Raw genomic sequence first — 19,175 nt, forward strand, 5'->3', positions numbered from 1 at the left:
CAGCTATTTAAGTATTAATGCTGTATACAATTTAAGTGGAATCTTTCAAGGTAAGCATACACTCTTAGTTTTAAGCCTCCATGAATCTAAAACCCTCTTAATGTTGTGTATGCTAGTGGCCATTAATATTATCAGCAGCACTAAGTTCAACAACTGAGGTTTCTCTAGGTTTACTTCATATCTGTGATACTTGAAAAACATTTTCATTACTTGTTGAAAACTTACTCCCAAGTCTGAAGTGGCATCCATATCCTATTCTGATCAACTTGAATCTCCAATTTACCAACTGTGTTCTTCAGACATCCTTCGCCAAGTGGTACCCTCTGTCCCATTAGGGCAAAATTTAGGCCATGGGCTATTTCTGTGGTAAGACCAGAGCACATGTGGAAGTGTCAGGCCTGCGCCATTCTGGGCCTGGCAGTTTGCACATTCACAGCCCAGCTGCAGATGGCCCATCCATTATCATCCCTCAAGGCTACAGGGGCCTCCCTCATTTGCTTGCCGTATCTAGTTCAATAGAGTTTAACTGTTTCTCCTTACCTGCATTCTTGGAGGAGTAAACTGTCTGTACCAAACAATGCTGTTATTCTCACTGTCCTTTTGCTTGCTGATGATGGGAATGCGAGGGTGGTTGAACTAGGGGAATGCGAGGGTGGTTGAACTAGGGGAATGCGAGGGTGGTTGAACAGCAGGGGTTGAACTAAACTCCCAGGGGTCAGGGAACCAAACCCCCCAGTTTCGGCTACCTGACCCTGGGATGACACAGTTCCAATAAAGCTCTCAAAACCTTTCTGAGTCTTGTTGATGACTGGAGTAACAGACCCTTACAGGAAGGCATCTTTCCTTAGTGAACGCTTGAGTCGTTAAAAATGGTTTATTTCAGAGGGCATTTGGATGAGAGTGAAATGTTTTGACAGATTTGGTTTGTTCTTAATCTGTGCTTCATTTTTATCTTGATAATGAACTGTTGTGTTGCTTTTGTGTCCTGGCAATGTATTGTTCCATTGCTTCTTTTCTTCCAATAATATTCCCAGATCTATAGTGAGCTGCATTTTAAACTAGGATATGTCATAAGAAAAGAACTGTGTGTTGGATCCAGCCAGCTTTTCTGCTCAGTTTCACCCACTGTTACACCTTACTACACCACAGATAGCTTTTGGGCATGAAGGTCCCATGATCCCTTGTATTCTTTGCTCACCAGCAGGAAAGTTACTCTCTCATTGACTGTAGATGTGAGTCCCTACCCATGACCACCACTGGCCTGTGGGTAATCCAGCTCATTTAACTCTTGCTATATATTGTGCAAGATCTTGTCATGAAAATTTCCAGGGGTCTTGTCCCTGTAAGAATGTCACAGCTGTTCCTGCCTGTCAACCTGCACTTTATTTTTGTTTATATTTTTCTCCTGCTTGGTAGTTATGATGCTAATACATGCAATTCTCTTTTATAAAGGAATAATCATTCATTCAAATTCTTTAGACAACCCTGAAAAACAGTTTCAGACCACCTTCTTGAAAAGGCTTTGAAAGGCCTTCTTGTCCAGATATCCATCCATGTACTGCCACATAAAGATTTCTGTCAAAGTATTAAACACATTTCATCAAAAGTTTTTATTTTTGTGTTTGAAGTATACTATCAAAGCACTACAAAGATCACTTTACAATATTATAATCCACAGATATAACCAAAATATTAAGATACCCTTGAATTAATACAATTTGTTTAAATCTTAAGACAAACGTCAGTATCATAGTTCACTACACTACACTAATAAATTAAATCAAACTGCAAAAATAGATACAAGACCCCTCTGGGCACCACGACCAGTTTCTTACAGTAACAAGTAAGCTGAAAATCATTCTCCCTTATAACATTCTAATTACATAGTTCATTCAAACAAAAACATTGGGCATACAATGAAAATTCTTATTTCTGTTTATCTCCATTGTTCAGTTAAACATACCATCCAGGTTAATTCAATATCAAATCTACTGTGCATTCTCTGTAGTCCACTGGGTCCATGTGTATACAGCGCTAACTCCAACACTACAGTGAACAAATATGCTTGTGAACAGAAGTTCATGAATGGAATTACCAACAGAATTGTGAAATGAAATTACTAGGATTACATGGAAATTCTGACCAACCTCTGCTTAAATATATTTCCACATACTTGTGTCCACATAAAAACAGCTGGAAGTTAAATTTCTGTAAGTGAAATGATTTACACAATGGTTTTCCCTGAAGCAGAAAGCAAAAGCAACATAACTTTCACCATAGATTTCAACTGAATCACAAAATACCACGCATTCAAAGCAACAGTGTGGATGGGAATCTTTCTGATGGATGAAATACATCAAATGGATTTTTTTATCTTTTATCACCAAGAGCAACAGCACCCAACAGTCAAAACAGCGCAAGTACTACAATAAGACTGCAATAGTTCTATTCAACTCTCTTCCATTTTCTTAGAGTACCAAATTCTGTTTAGTTATATGACTGGCACAAGAATTTCAAACCAGCCAATCTAAGGGGAAGAAAACATCAAAAACCAGAACTAAAATAGGAGGCATTTCTAGGTGAACAGTCATTATTTCAAGTGCACAAAGCACTTGAAATGTGAACAGCAGCCACTCGATAATTCATTTTTTAAAAATGCAGGAAAAGAGACATTTAGTCCTGCCAGAAGGTTCTGAAGTCAAAGAAATGCACTAGGATTTGCACGAGGATCCTTTTGATTCCTATATCTGTAGGTCAGCCAGACCCCCAAGATCTGAAATGGGGAAGGAAAAAAAAAGAGAAAACCATACAGTAAAATACATAAAAAAACATTGTACCTTTAAAAACATTTTAATTAAAAGAAATCACTGAAAATTGAAAAATAACTCAATTTCATCACATAAAAGAATATATATATATATATATATATATATATATATATATATATATATATATATATATATATATATATATATATATATATATATATATATATATAACATTTATAACATTACTGTTACTATCATTTATTGTTAACAATATATACTAATATATTGTTACCAATATATACCAATATATAAAAAATTGGTAACAATAAATGATAGTAACAGTAATGTTATAAAAATAAAAAACAAATGGTGGTAGAATAGTAAATATATAATGAATGGTGATAACTATTTTAATAATTCTAAGAATAGATTCTAAAAATTATGTCCAAATATTAGAAAATAAGTCCATACATAGTTGTCTTCTACCCACTATTCGGTCAAATGTTTTTTAAAATGTTCTTCTTTTGCCATGTAATACATCACCAGAATAGAACAGCCTTTAGAAGATACAACACATCTTGCTCATTATATGTCCTATCATGGAAGACAGGTCGATCAGTGACTAATGGAAGACAGGTTGATCAGTGTCTAATTTAGAGGCAGTAAACCTCTATCATTAATATGAGGCAACATCAGGTCTCTGGGCCTTGATCTCTAATGCAGTTTCCTGGTCTTCAGGGCAACTGGTTGGCTAATACATGAAACTGCATACTGAATCACAGGTCTAATCTGGAAGGAGTCTTATTTTGCTCTCTCTCTCTCTTTTTGCCGTCAAGTCATAGCTGACTTATGGAGACCCTGTAGAGTCTTCAAAGCAAAGAGACTCAGAGGTGATTTGCAATTGCCTGCCTCCACCTAACAATTCTGCTATTCCTTGGAGGTCTCGCATTCAAATGCTAGCCAGGATCAAGGCTGAGAATGTTTGACTGGCCAAGGTCACCCAGCAGTCTCAATGCCTAAATATTCTGTTCAAAGAATTTTCCTACTACCTAATTAGAAATCCAAAGAAGTTATTCTATTTTGGGCAGCCCAACCCAGGGTGGGTGGGGGGTGTGTGTGTGAATGGACTCTTGGAACTGGCGAAGGCAAACTTCTACACCAGTGAGGAGGGCAAACTGAGAGGTGGGCAAATGTCACTGAGCTCTGCAGTGCCTAAACCAGAAGAGCCTGCACCCTGCAGAGCTGGGTCAGCTAAAGTTATAGATCCAAGGAGTAGGGGGTGAGCTGGGGTTCTCAAGGGAGGGGCTGACTTTAGTCAGTTGCCAATGGCTTTGGAGCTGAGAATTCCCCCAGTGCAGACCTTAGACATACTTTAAAATGGTGGTCCAATTAGCCCTATGGAGGGCTTTCAGGCAGCCAGAGAATTTCTGGAGGTCGCTGCCTTTTTTTGCCCCATTTTCCATTTTCCCCAGATTTTGCCCCAGGCTCCATTTTACCTAGATACTCCTCTGCTTATGGCAGGCATTGTGCATTGAGGACTTTTTTGGGAGAAGCAATTTGTTCAACCTTGAAGACATTTTCCCACTTACCTCAGTGAAACTAAAGAAGAGCCCAATACCTCCTACAAATCTCAGGACCATCCCAGAATACTCTTCTATTATCGGTGCACAAAGTGAACAATGTGATATGTCATCAGAACAAGCCTACAATAAAGCAAAGTTCAACTCATGATCTGCTTCCAATGTGTTTAAGTAGAAAGTCTATAAATCTGACCTTAGCGTTCCATGATTCATTCTCCATATACCGGGGTGCCACTGTAAACTGAGGCCTACTCCAAAAATTCAGTCACAGTTGCATCTATGTTGCGTTATAAAAGTATAAAGCCAACTCCATGCATGCAGAGCAATCCAACACACAAAGTATTTTGTGATTTCTTTTTTTATTATTCAGGAATATGTAATTACAAAGATATACCAGTTCACTGCCTAGTTCTTTTAAACCAGGATCTGGAGCATAAAAAAGTATCTACTTACAGCAGAGCAAACTTCGTCTTTATTGACATTTCGGAACCCACAACAATTTAGATTCCTCTCAATATCCTGCTTTGCACTGTTTGTGTTGTTCCACCCAACTTCCAGAAGCTGGCTCTAGAAGACCAAGAAAATTGCTTGATTTAGTAATGTTTCCATTTGCCCAAAAGAAAAAGGATCTTGAATGCAAGATGATTCCCATTTTAAAAGGGTGGCACTCAAAGGAGTTCTTATTATAACAGAATTGTAACTTTGTGTGAAGATATCCCCTGCTTTTTTTTTCTTGATAGCACGTGTGGGAAAAAACCTCTAATGCTCATTTAAGGTAAATTGGCTACATCACTTGAGGTGATGATACACATGCCTTGGTACGCTTGCACCCTGACTTGTATGCACATATTTGCAAAGCCTGGGTTATTTACTCTGAACTGCCCATGCAAAAGAAACACAAAGATTTCTGGTAGCTTAATGAATGGCAGAACTGCTCAATTCCCTTCACTTAGCTGTACAAACCCGTCATCAAGAGACTTTTTCATAAGGAAGACGATTGCCTTCTACAGGGCCTTGTATATCTTCCTGTTTTTTCATCATTTATTTTTCAAGTGGAATGAGAAAACTTTTCTACTTCAAACATATCATGAATGTATGTTAACACCATTGTGAAACCTAAACTTAATTCCCAATCCATCAAATGATTCCCTGCATTGTGTTTTTTCTTTGTTGCTGCTGCGACATACACAGGTTGATATTTTCAGAGAGCTTTCTACTGCCAGTGAAGTAAGTTTATATGAAGCAACACCACATAAAAGTACTGTAAAAGTATTAGGCTAGAGAATTCTCATATCTTCACAGTCAGTCCTTGGGCGGCTTACCATTTACATATTGACAAACTATGCTCGGATGGGAAACTAGAAGGAAAGAAATCTAAAATATTAAGGCAAGGATATGCTAAGTCATTAAACATTCTTGAGAATTAGCTGCAAGTTGATTTAGTTCAGGGGTCCCTGACCTTTTTAAGCCTGTGGGAACCATTGCAATTTTGAAGAGAGGTGGTGAGCTCCTCCACCAAACTGCGGAGCAAAGAACAATACCCCCCCCCCTTTCTCATTTTGCAAAAGAATAGCAGAAAGGAAATCAAATTTAACAAAGGAAGCTCTTGGGAAGGAACAGAGAAAGCGAATGGGAAATAAATAGCAGGAATGCCTAAAGAAGAGACTACAAGCCTGGCTGCTTTCAAACCCCAATGATTCTTCAGTAACTGCAGCTGCTGTTGCAGACAAAGAAAACCCTTTCATTTGGATAAGAGCAACCAATAACAAGCCCTGCCTTGTAATGGCCCCTCCTACTTTCCAAAAAGCTCAGCAGGTGCCAGGACAATTGCTGGTAAGTTCCACAAAAGGGTTGCCAGGCCCCCACCGAGAGTAGGGGATCCTCTGCTCCCCCTGGCATTGATAAGTTGGCTGGCAAGAGACTTACCAGTGGCAAAAGAAGACCTGAGACTGGGTTGCTGGCAACATAGTGATGTCACTTTCAGTGTGAACCGAACGTGATGTCATTACATCATTGGCAACAAAAGGATGCTCTGGTAATTGGGCAAATAATCTATGGAAAAATGACTTCTACAATAGAATTTTACCAGTGGCCCCCCCCCCCCCCCCGGCTTTTGATATTACAGCATCACTTTCAGTTTACACCAGAGGTTGTGTTGCAGCTTCACCAGCAATGCCAGTTTAGGTCTCTCTTTGCTCCCAGTAATTTCTTCCCACCCTCCACTGGTTGACAGGGGGTGCCTGGCAGCCCTGTTATACAGTATCTATGGGTGTCACGTTGGGGAACTCTGCTGCAGTCGATGTTCTGTGTTTGATGTCAACATTATAAATTTATGACTGCTGTTAGACTGTCTATTCAGAAGAGGTGAAAATACTCTTCTTGCTGCTGTCTTATGAATAGCTACAACTAAAAAAGTGTTTGCTCAGTTTGATGCAGCTAGTACTTGAGAAAGCAGCAGAGGTACTTGAACACCAAGAGCTTTTCAGGGGCTGCCAGTAAGTTACTCCACTTTGGGGCTACTGAGGTCATTTATATATGCCAGAAATGAACACACCAGTTTCATAATTACTTGTTTGAAAGTCTAACTCTTCACAGCGTTAAGTGGGAATGCTCATTCAATTAAATTAAAGGTAAACAAAGCACTTTTCAAATATAAAGCCAAACGTTTGAAGGAATTGCTGCTCTGTTTTTAACTTGGATGTCAAGAATTAAAAATTAAATCCAGATTTGCCATGAAAGGAGGTGAATCCCCAACGAAGCTGTACAACCCCTCGCTGTTTGCTTAGGGCTCTCCTCTCTCCTTCTCAGCTTGTTCTCGTGAGTTTAATCAGGATTCTATCGAACCTGGAAGAGAAAGAACCCTGCCCCTTCCTAAGTTACCCTATCCTTCTGAACAAGGGGGAATGAAGAAGAAACCACAAAGTATTCCCTAGCCTTGAAGGCTGTCTCCACTCAAATGTCCAGTAGTAGGTGGGGTGCAATGGCTGTATCAGATACGGCCAAGCCTGGTCTTAGGATAAGGGTATGAAATATGCCTAATAAAGGTTGTTGTATTGTGATAAGGGTATGTTGCACATAAGCTGTAGGGTGTGTAAGCTTGCCAGTAACAATTTAAGTGTAGAAGAACAGCGCACAGCTTCTGAGCTATGGTTTGGCCAGCGCCAATGAAATTCACTTTTTGCTGACTTATGCAAACATATCCATGTCCCTGCACTGGACACATTAACCATAAGGAGACCACTGGTGCTTTTAGACAAAAAGTTATAAGACATTTCTTACCTGCTGGTCTTTGTTCAATGTTAAACAAGCACAGGAGACAGAGAACTGTATAATAAACACTAACAAGAGAATAATCATGTACTGAAATCACTCTGTTAAGGAAATCAACATTGCACTTTCACAAGCAAGATGCATATCACAAAACCAAAGTAAACCAATTCACAGGAAAAAATTAGAATTCTTGCCACAAATCCTGGTTTGGATTTCGTTCCAATTAGACATGTATCTACTGAATAGGTCCAGGTGAGGTAGCTATTTTAAAATGCACAATTTTAAAATGCCTTTAATGGTAGCAGGCAGAGGAAGAAATCTGTGGACTATTACCCACAGGGAAGTGTTCCTATCTCAATATTCTTGCTCAATATTCACATTACACAAAAGTGCTCTCTGACAGGCTGTGCCCCATTTCATTAATAGATTGAGATGTCATTTGGATGTTGCAATTCACTCGTGGCAGAGCTACAAGGGGACGGACCCAGGACGGCTTTGCACAGGGCAAAGCAAGACGCCTGCTTGGGCGCAAAAGGGCTGATTCACCCCAGGCATTTTTTTTAGCTGTACTGTGAATAGAGCCAGAATCCCCCCTTCATCCGGCACCCCCACTTCCCACACTTACCTTAGTTCCTTTCCTTTTCCTAAAACTTTTTCAAGCTGAAAAAAAAACCTGTTCACAGTGCAGGCTAAAAACAGCCTGAGGAACTACAGTTCCCAGGAGACCTTGGGGCTCACAAGTCTCTTGGGAAGCATAGTTCCCATCAGGCCGTTTTTAAGCCTGAACTGCGAATAGGCCTTTTTTTCAGCCTGAAAAAGTTCTAGGAAAAGGAAAGGAACTAAGGTAAGCATGGGAAGTGGGGGTGCCGTGGGGGAAGGGGGAGGGCCTGTTCACAGTACAGGCTAAAAAATGCCTGGGGTGAATTTTTGTGGGTGGGCGGAAAATATAGACTGTGCACCGAGCACAGTTTGGCCCAGCTACGCCTCTGCCTCACTCCTCAGATGACTTCACAAACACCTAGTTTAAATGATGGCAATATAATTGCTCTGGTTTGCTTGTAGAATTTCGTATGTATGACATTGTGATAGATTTTTCAGATAGATTTTTCAGATAGACAAAAGGTGTAGTCTAAGCTTGTAACTGCAAAAGCAAAATTAATTGTGTCTTCAGCTGAAACTCTTTCACTGACCTCAAATACATTGTTGAACACCATTTCTTAATGTTCAGTCCTTAGTGGTGATCAGGGGTTATGCAAATTTTAATGCTAAGCAGCATGATCAAGTCTGCCAACTTACCCTTATTTAGAGCTCAATGCTTTAGTTCTTTTCATGCTTATTTCTCAGTTAGAATCCTTTGCCTGACTGTTTTCTCATATTACTGAAGTTGACGTGAGATTCTTAAGCTTCCATTCCTGGACGCGCTTCTCATAGCCCCCAACAAAATGGAACTAGCTTTCAAAAATAGGGAGATATTTGTTGCCAACATCTTTACTTCAGCAGAAGGGTCTTGTTTCTGGCTGAATGGTACAGGTACAGTCTCACAGAAAACATTCCATATACAATACAGGCTGCAGAAGAAACAGTGTTCTGGGCTGCTTTTTTGCTTCTCTTCTGCAGCACACAGGGAACCTATTTAAGGTCCCTGGAGAGTCTATTTATGAAATCACAGTAAAGCACCATCATTTGGAAGTCATGTCTGAGGCGGTTAGCACATCAGGAGACCTCATTCAAGTTCTAGTTGAGTTCTACACTTCAGAGAACAACTTACCTGCTTCAGAGAGCTCCTATTTCAATACAGGAAAATACCAAGATCTAAAGGATGGGAGCCATGAGAAACATGATCAAGCAGAGCCTTGCCAGACAATATTAATAAGCTTCCAGCATTTGCTGTATAAACATTACCTGCTTTCAGTGACTTAATAGAGAAGGTAATCTGAGCAAATCTAAGATTGTGGTGGGGAAGGATTAAATCTTCATTTTCACTGTTCCAGAATGTTCACTGTATTAGTTCAATCCCAAATCCTTACAACTTATTTTTAAAATATTTTAAAGAGTTAATAAATATATGCCTAACTCTTCAGTTCAGGGTGGATTTGATTTAAATCAATTTACATTGATAATTAGTAAGACTAGACTTAAACTATGGTTTTCTACATAAAGACTTGTTCTGGCTGGTATTATTGTAATATTTACAATCAGATGAAGGTTTCATTTTTAGAATAACAACACTTCAGATTAGTTTTACAGTTATATCAAGGGTAATGCCTATGGGTGAAAAAAAACAGAGAGGGGCATAACTACCACTACCCCTTCTCAAGCTGAAGTCTATTTAGTTTCTTATAATAGCACAGCTAACTTTTACTCAGAGCTAGCTAAAACTAACCCTCCCCCCCCCCAAGAAAACATTTTCTTGAAAAGTTGCCCAGAGTTATTGGGGAGTGGTGGAACAGGGGAAATAATGTTGAGCTGCCCTAGCAATGGCCCACATTGTTCTCCATTGACCTGGAAGAAAATGCCAGATTACTCTGTTTTACAATTTCTTGCAACCATTTTCTTCCTGGCTTCACCCAGCTAAAATGTCTGTAGCAAAACTCCACCCCAAACGGCACATGTATTTGAGACTGAAGCAGCCATTTGGGTTTCCAGGCAGTTGATACCTGCTGAAAATGCCAGCAGAATGGATCATTCAGCAGAACATCAAAGGAGGTGTGAACAACATCATTCACAATGAGGAAACATTAGATTCCAATGTGCATGTTTGCATTTATTATATTTAGTTATCCTGGCTTTTAAAACTTGTGTGCTCTAACAACATTAAGGTAGGATGCAAATCACCTAAATTAAGAGAATAAATAAAATGCTCCATTGCCCAATTGGATAACATTTAGTTCACTAAATATTTCCATTATGATCCTCTGAAGTTGCCAGCCACAGATGCAGGCAAAACATCAATGCTATTAGAACAGCCCGGAAACCATACAACACCCCAGTGATTCTGGCCATGAAAGTCTTCAACAATACATATTTCCATCATATTTGTCTAACATATTGGTGTCTCTCCTCATCTCCTTAGACTCAAAGTAGCTAACACAGCAACAGCATACAGGTTAAAAGCACCACCATCTGCTGAAACAGTTTAGCTGCCACTAAATACTCCTTAAAATTAAATTTTCATGAGTCTTCATAAATGCAGCCTGTAAAGACATCCTTTGCGCACACTCTGACCTAACTATTTCCATAGAGTCAGTTCTAAGAGATGACATCTGCTAGCCTAGCACTGCAACCCCTAATTTCTATGAATTTATGCTGAAATAGCTGTGCATTGGATTGCACTGTTCATTAGTTACTTCACAGTAAAATCTCTCCCACATATGAAGTCGCAAAAAAAAAAAAGGCTGGACTAACTGCTCAATCCAGAGCTGTTGGGCAAATGAAGACAGCACTGCCCGAAACCTTAAGAATCCTCCAATGGTGGAAAGCAGAGATTTCGTGATGTATCTCCAATTTTCATGGCATATCTGATATTTTCATGGCACATCTGCCAGCACAAGGAATCTAAAGGGGCAGTGCAAACTGAACAGGCGAGAATGGGAGGTGGGGGGTATCAGTGGGGCCAGTTGGCATGGGTCTGTGATTCTGAGGAGGCCTACTCCAAGAGAGTTAAGGGGCATCCTTTAGCTAAATTTAAGTGACAATTCATGGAAAACAAGAAGGTACAAACAAAATTGACATGATGTTTGATGTTGTTATACCAGAGCCTCCTAGGTCATGATTTTCAAGCAGCTCCGTAGCAGCTACAGTTCTATTTCTTTTATTCTATTACTTGTGAGTATAGCATACACCACATATATCCATATATAAATCATATGTATGTAGAATTACAAAATTACAAAAGTTCAGTATGAAATGGGGCCTACATTTCCCATCTGGCACTGACCTATATTCAGCTCTACACAACCCGGAAGCCAATTAAGGTCGGCCCCACCACCAGGAATGCCCCCGCCATGCCAATGCAGTCCGGGAGTGCCAACATGGAGCTAGGCATCACAGCTGGGTGTCCCAGGGCACCACAGCAGCTGGGCGCCAGTTGGTTTGCCCCTCTGATGAGCTAAGTGCCTCAGGGAGAGAAAATCCACTGGCGCCGTCTCCAGATGAGGTTTCAGACTGGATTGAGATGTAAGAACTTTGTTGAAACTAAATCAGATTTAAAAATTCAATATTAATACCAATTAAAAAACTATGCAGACGATTTCTGAGAAGCTAAAGAATAAAGTCACTCCCCTGCACTCCATATCCATGATTTGTTACAATTTCAAGGGAGAAGAAATTCAACCGATGCAACATCTGTCTATAATCACCACAAAGAATCACGTTGCACCAACCGCTATTTATAATATATCATGTGAAACAAACTACCGTGATATATTGAAGTGCAATTATACAACAATTCTATTACTATAAAGGTTCAAAAGAATATCAATATTGCAAGTCCTTCTTAAGGTAACAATATGAACATCTCAAGTCGTTCTTAAAGAAACAATGTGTTTAGAAGCCTTATAAATCCAGTCTTAGATTTCTTGAGAATCATGCAGGTCCGTCTTGAACGGAATACAATGTCAAGGGAACCAGTTATACCACCAGAGTCTTGTGACTGTAACAGACGGAAAAATGTTTGCTGTACCACACAATGTCATAATTGGGTCAAGGGCCAGCTGGTTAATGTGTTCCTTGTACTTTAGATGAGCTCACCGGAACAAGCTTTGCTTGTTTCAACAAATACCAACAGCATCTGAGACAGGTGAAGGGGAACAGATAAGACGAGGATTTAAAGTAGTTCCCAACATAAGGGCAGGGGGTTGTGGGTGACAAAATTCCCAAGTGAAAGGATACAAAGAACAGCAACACCTGATGGTGCTTCACAGCTCCAATCAATCCCACCAGAGCAATCAGGAACAGAAATATCCCCACTGCAATTGCTACTCCGACAACCCGGAAACTGGATATGAGGCCAAAACCTATGCCCCATGCTGCAATTCCAATCAGCAACAAGCTGACTAGCTAGAAGGAAAACAAAAAAGAAAGTCAGTGACAAAACCAGGATTTTTTTAAAAAAATACAAGTATATACTTATGATTTTGTACACTCTTGTTTGAGAATAGTTTCATAGAACTCAATGAAATTTACTTCTAAGTATGCACAGGGCAACAATTCTTTCTTTTTGGAAATTTGCATGAAAATATATCCTACTTATATAAGTTCCAAATCAATAAATAAATAAAAATGAAAAAGTAGAATCTCTTATGTAATTGTTTTTCTCATTTAACATGGGTTTGCACTAGAAATTTCTACTCCAAGTAAATAACTATTCAACAGGCTGCAGGGGCAATTAAAAACTGCAACTGTAAACAGTTAGCTGAAAAAGGGTTATAGTTCTTTTTTGGGTCACCCCTTTTGCTACAAATAACTCAGTAACTATCTGTATGTGCAAATTATTTTCAAGGCTTACATGTAGCCTGGATGCATGAATAATCTGGGTTTATTTAAGTAAGAAGGAGCTAGCAAGTCAAGATTAGTAGTTCTGGCACTCATGAGCGACTGTAAATTAGTGTTTTCAATTCACAGCCACAAATCTGTGCAGGAAACTTTAGTGGCATAAACAGCCTGAGAATTCTCACCCAGCAGAAGCATATGGCTGCTGACATTCCAATATACTGTCTTCGTCTGATGATGGAACAGACGCAACCCGTCAAGAAAGATGTCCCATTTATAAGAACTGCTTGTCAAACACTGCTGATTTGAAGGCAGTCTTTACTATCACCATGCACCTATCATATGAATTTGATCTTCAATACAAGTATGAAAACACTGACTTAGTCTTTGCTTTCTAAGATGGTTTTTGGACTGGGCAGATATGACTCAGCAAGATGCTAGGAAATCATGTTTAAAGTTCAGGAAAGGCAGGACTTTCCTGTGTTTATCTAAAAGCCAGGACAGATTCCCAGGCACAATAAATCACCTACATCTGTACTACAAATGAAAGGGAAAATATCAGGTCAACAATGATGTGAGAAACAAAAGAAAAACCCCTTAGTTTGTGGAAGCTCTCTGGCCTGGTTGCTGCACTAAATTGTGCTGCAATCAAAGTTATCTACAGTAAATATCAGTGTAATTAGCTCATGTAGAAGAGTTTTTTGTTCTTAAAAGTTTATCAAAAGCAGAAATATTTTCCTAATGCTTCTAGTTCATACTTAAATGGGACCAGAAGATACAGAGGCAGCAACCCTACTGATAAGAAGGACGTCTGGGACTGGCTGATAACTCGATAGAAAATCTTCCAAGGAACCTTATATATATATATTACCTTGAATTTCCAAGATGAAAGGTGCAATGTAAAATTAATAATTAATTCCACACAGAAATACCACTACTGTGGGCTCACTTTAAAAGCATATGGAATCTAGATCTACAGTTTCAACTTTCCTTAGGCAACAAGCTGTCTATGAAGAGATCTTCATCTAGATTCCATATGTTGACATTATGATTTTAGGCAGCCCAGCTGAGCCTGTCAGGGGCAGTTGAGATTTAGTGAATGAGCAGACCAATTTGTCCACTCAGAAATTATAAGCCAGGTCAGACCAAATGTGAATTAAATGGAACCCAAAGCCCTAAGGGATTATAATGACACATTGGACAAAATGCAGCGAGGAAAGCCTGGATTGGCTCCTTTATACAGGAGCTTCTCTTTCTATGCAGGTAACATGGAATATCACCTCAAGGAAAATTCTCTGCTCAAAGGCTGGGAAATCTTCTGTCACAGTGATAAAGCAGGTCTCCTTATCCTTGCAGACAGGGCCTGCATGGTCATAGGCTTCTTTGGCCATAGTCTTCGGCTGTGTCTTCTGAAAATATTCTGAGGTGAGACCATCCCAGTCCACAACAAATTTCAGTGCATGGAAATTGCGAAGGCCACTAATGTAAATCACAAGTCCTACAAGATTCTTAAATGTGATTGAACTGCCGATGTATTAACTGGTTAAATATTGTCAACTGGTCATTGGTTATATTACATGGTCAAATAAAGCAAAGAATTTCCTTGTATAAGCAATCAATTCCTCTAATTACATCATAGTATCAGTTTGACAGGAGTCAAGGTATATACTTAGACCTGGATCTCAAATGCAGAAGAACTAAAGAAAAATGAGATGGTAGATTCTGAGGGAGGTAGATTCTACGTTTGACTATTCTTCAGTAAAGAGAAAACACTTCAGACCAAGAAAAAAACTCACACAACATGTACTAGCTCACCTTGGCTTCTTGTACTAGCTTTTTAGCTGCCAGGAGTCCTCACCATGGGGGAATGTACCAAAACACGCTCCTCAACCTTCAGTATAAAGTAGTGTAGCCCATCTGACTACCTGACCTTCCTGAGGTGTATTTATTCAATTGATTTTATTGAGCAGCCCAACAAGAGGAGTGTTAAAATTAATATGCAACAGAGTTGCTTATACCTTTACTGTAGTATGCTTCAAGTTCTGCAGTTTGCTACTCTCTAAATATCCAGATAAGCAGGTTGCTTGCTATAGAAAGACACAAAGGTACTAACCAGTTATGTTTCAGCTACTGGCTCTATCCATTATTGATGTCCATGTTTTACCTACCTGCGCACAGCAGCAGCCTGCACGATTATGTTACAGTACTGCATAAGTTCACTGGGAGAAGATGATGAAATTCAGAGACCCCCCACTCCTTGATGAACTATCACCGTACTATAAGGACTACCCCTCACACTGTTTGGGCAACATAAGGCTGAAAACTCAGGAACCCAAACCAAGCAGATATTTAGAGCAGCCTTTTTTAAAAGGTGACAGTGACATAGTACATGATCTGAAAGTTGCTCTCTGAAATTACTTGAAGGAGAACAAACTATTGTGTCCTATACAAACTGGTCAGTGGGTTATCTCAGGCCTAAGTTTCTACTTGTGATTGATGACTAATTGCCACTCCTTAGAAGAAGGAAATAAAAATTAGGTAAGTAAATCAAAATACTGTTTAGAATGTTAATGTCAAATTTTAACTGCCAAGGGCCCCTTCCGCACATGCAGAATAATGAACTTTCAATCCATTTTCAGCTGTGCAGAATAGTAAAATCCACTTGAAAACAATTGTGAACGTGGATTGAAAGTGCATTATTCTGCATGTGTGGAAGGGGCCAAGGTCTTCAATAAGAACCTCTAAATGCCTAGAAGGCTTTTCAGTTTTCAGCACTATTCAGACCTCTTTGTTATTAGTTTATTTGATCTCATTGACAGTGACTACAGTGTCCCTAGCCCAAGAAAACAAGGACACATGATCAAACTGACATGTGTAGCATATACCTTGCATAATTACTCTACAGATGAGAATAAATACATGTTTTCCACTGCAACTTCCTAGCTCATGTAAAGGTGTCACATAACAGGACTGTTAAAATCATATACCTGTGACCAAACACGTAATATTATCTTCAGGCATCACAACATACATTACAGGATAACTTGATCAGATTTTCCTTTCAAACAGCATAACCAAGTTAAGCTTAACTACCTAGGACAGTGATGGCGAACCTTTTTGAGACCAAACTGCAACCCAAAACCCACTTATTTATCGCAAAGTGCCAACACGGCAATTTAACCTGAATACTGAGGTTTTAGTTTTGGAAAAATGGTTGGCTCTGAGGCGTGCGTTACTCGGGAGTAAGCTTGGTGGTAGTTGTTGGCTTTGCTTTGAAGCAACTCTTCGAACGGGTGACCCTAGGAGGGTTTGCTCAGAAGAAAGCCTATTGCCAGCAACTGAGCTTACTCCCAGGTAAAGGATCGTGTTTTAGTTCTTTGCATGAAAATCAGTGGGGTTTAACAGCGCTTAACAGGGTTACCTATGCTGCTTCCCCAAAACCAGGTCTTAGGTTTAATGCTAATAATCGAGCCCAGCGGCCCAGGCCAGCCTAGATGTGGGGTGGTGGTGGCCAATTTCCCCCCCACCTGATGAACTTTGTGCGTGGCCACAGAGAGGGCTCTGAGTGCCACCTCTGGCACCCGTGCCATAGGTTCGCCATCACTGACATAGGATATCTGTTAACAGGTGAAGTTATAGTGTTGCATAATGCAATTAGTGTATTGTCGAAGGCTTTCACGGATGGATTCAACTAGTTCTGGTGGGTTTTCCGGGCTGTGTGGCTGTGGTCTGGTGGATCTTGTTCCTAACGTTTTGCCTGCATCTATGGCTGGCATCTTCAGAGATGTATCACAGTCTGTCTGTGATAAATTATCACAGGAAGTCTGTGACTTCCCTCTGTGATACATCTCTGAAGATGCCAGCCACAGATGCAGGCAAAATATTAGGAACAAGATCCACCAGACCACGGCCATCCAGCCCGAAAAACCCACCAGAACCAAATGCAAATAGTGTTTTTTTAAGTTCCCTATCATATAAGAAGTCACCATTAGGTATATCCCAGGCATATACATCCCAGGCATAAACAAGGATAGCCTGTGAAACAGGAGAAAGCTGTGACCAAAGGGAATGCATGAATGGGATCTGTAGAGCATTTCAGACTCAAAAGATATATATGGAAATTACAGCATCCCTAGAGCAGAACTTGAAATATACAAGAAGGCGTCACTTGTAGGTGTGGCTCAGTAGCAGTATCTGCTTTGCATACAGAAAGTCCCAGGTTCAAGTCCTTGCATCGCCATTTAAAAGTATCAGGTGATGCAAAAGGCCTCACAACCTGAGGAGAGAGACCCTTGAGAATCACTGCTATTGACCTCAACAGGCTAATGTCTGACTCAGCCAATTTCATTTTTTTCTCACCTTTCAAGCAAATATTTAAAAATAAAAATGCTGTAGACAGCATACAAGCTTTCTTGCTTGAACTTTGGATATCCATTACTTTTCAAATCCTTTGGCCACTATGCAGTCTAAATGGGAAATACAGGTATCTTAACAGATTTACACCTGACCAGTAAAAACAAACAAGCAAACTGTTTTGTGTGCATGAGAGCAGGGAAGCTTCCTTAACAATCCTCTTTGAGGGATGGAATGCAATCTGTTATCTTTCCCCATTATAACTCTTCTCCTGGAGCAAAGGCAAAAGATAAAACAAAGGTGAACCAGCTCATTTAATCCTTCTGATTTTTTTTTTAATTAAGAAACCCTATCATGATTTGATGATGGGGCATTTTGGAAGACATTAATTTATAGGATCCCTATAAGTTGGAAACGGCTTGAGGGTACTCAACACATGCTTCATGACATGATAAAGCAGCCACATGATAAAGAACCTTACTTATAATTAAGATTAAGGAAGTTTTCTCAGGTAAATATTTTCAACCTGGACGTTTGGTCATATTTCCTTTCGGAATAAAGGCGGGTGCCTACAACAGGCAGAAAGTCAACACGGGAAACTTTCCTCATCGTTGCGCCTCCCAGGAAAGCCAGCCTGTCTGCCTTTCTACCTGCCGCGTGGATGGTAACGGCCCAAGCAGCCATGTTGAGAAGGAAAAAAGGGTGGCCAGCATAAGAGACCAACGCTTCCCAAGGCGAAGTCTTTCCAGGAGCTCTCCAAGCGCACCTCGCTTGCCCTCCCGCAGCCTGTTCGGCCAGAAACATGGACCCCACCGATCCTTCTAGCAGGTTCTCAGGCTTCCTGCCCCACCCCGTCCTGCTTCCCCGCTGAAGCCTGCAGGTGCACCAACTCAGCCCCTTCCCCGCACAGCAGGTGGAGGAGAGGGATGACGCAGCCCACCCGATCACTCCGCCAGTCCAGGAGTCCAGCCACAATGCACGCCCCCAGGCCTCGGCCCTGCCTTTACGCGCTCCAAATACCACCAACGGGAGGCAAAAGCCAAGCCGGCTTTTGTAAAGGGAGAGGGGGACCAGGATGCACAATCCCGCTCCGACATCCGGGCGTTGGTTACTCACCGTATACAACAGATTGAGGGCGCACAGGCAATTCTTGGAGCAGGAGAAGCCGCCGCACACCATCGCGTCCCGCTCGTTTCCAGCAGCGCCTCCTGCCCGCACAGCCAGTCGCCCTCGGGCTTCGGCTCCCCGCGCCTCTGGCGGCCAAGAGCAGGTGAAAGGGGCGCAGTGGAGACAGGCGCGCTTTTTCTCCGGCAATCTGGTGCACAGGCTCGAGGGATCTCACGCAGACCCGCCCAGGCTCAGCTGCGGCCGCTCATTGGCTGCTCTAGAGAGACAAAGGTAAAAATATGCAAATAGGCCGAGCGGGGCCAGTGGTGCTGAACAGGCGGAAGGGGCGTCTGGCGCCTCCACGTTGTCGCCTGGACTCTGCCTTGAAAGGGAAAGGCGAGGCGCAGGCCAGTCTGGAGGCCCGCAGGACCAACCCTTTCTCAAGCTAGAGGAGCTGAGGTTGCAGAGGAGCGAGGAAAGCGGTCTCCTAGCCTCCCCAACCGCATCTGGTAACCACATTGAGGTCTTCTTCTATGGAACTAGACTAGAGGCTGCCTTCCCTGAAATGGATCCGTTACTCGGCAAACCTTGGCTCCCTCCCATATAT

The 19,175-nt window shown here is 41.0% G+C and overlaps 1 protein-coding gene across 1 annotated transcript; it reads right to left on the reverse strand.

Annotated features, from left to right (window-relative positions):
- Window positions 1-1,591: 1,591 nt before the first annotated feature.
- Window positions 1,592-18,811, reverse strand: TSPAN13 (tetraspanin 13). Its single transcript, XM_048511589.1, has 6 exons — window positions 18,578-18,811; window positions 12,509-12,676; window positions 7,628-7,708; window positions 4,802-4,915; window positions 4,358-4,471; window positions 1,592-2,773 (listed from the first exon to the last, which is right to left on the reverse strand). The coding sequence occupies exons 1-6, from the start codon at window positions 18,638-18,640 to the stop codon at window positions 2,699-2,701; spliced, it is 615 nt and encodes a 204-aa protein (XP_048367546.1). The 5' UTR covers window positions 18,641-18,811; the 3' UTR covers window positions 1,592-2,698.
- Between the last annotated feature and the right edge of the window lie 364 nt (window positions 18,812-19,175).

Source organism: Sphaerodactylus townsendi, linkage group LG11, assembly GCF_021028975.2.
Source record: "Sphaerodactylus townsendi isolate TG3544 linkage group LG11, MPM_Stown_v2.3, whole genome shotgun sequence".
NCBI classification, from domain to species: domain Eukaryota; kingdom Metazoa; phylum Chordata; class Lepidosauria; order Squamata; family Sphaerodactylidae; genus Sphaerodactylus; species Sphaerodactylus townsendi.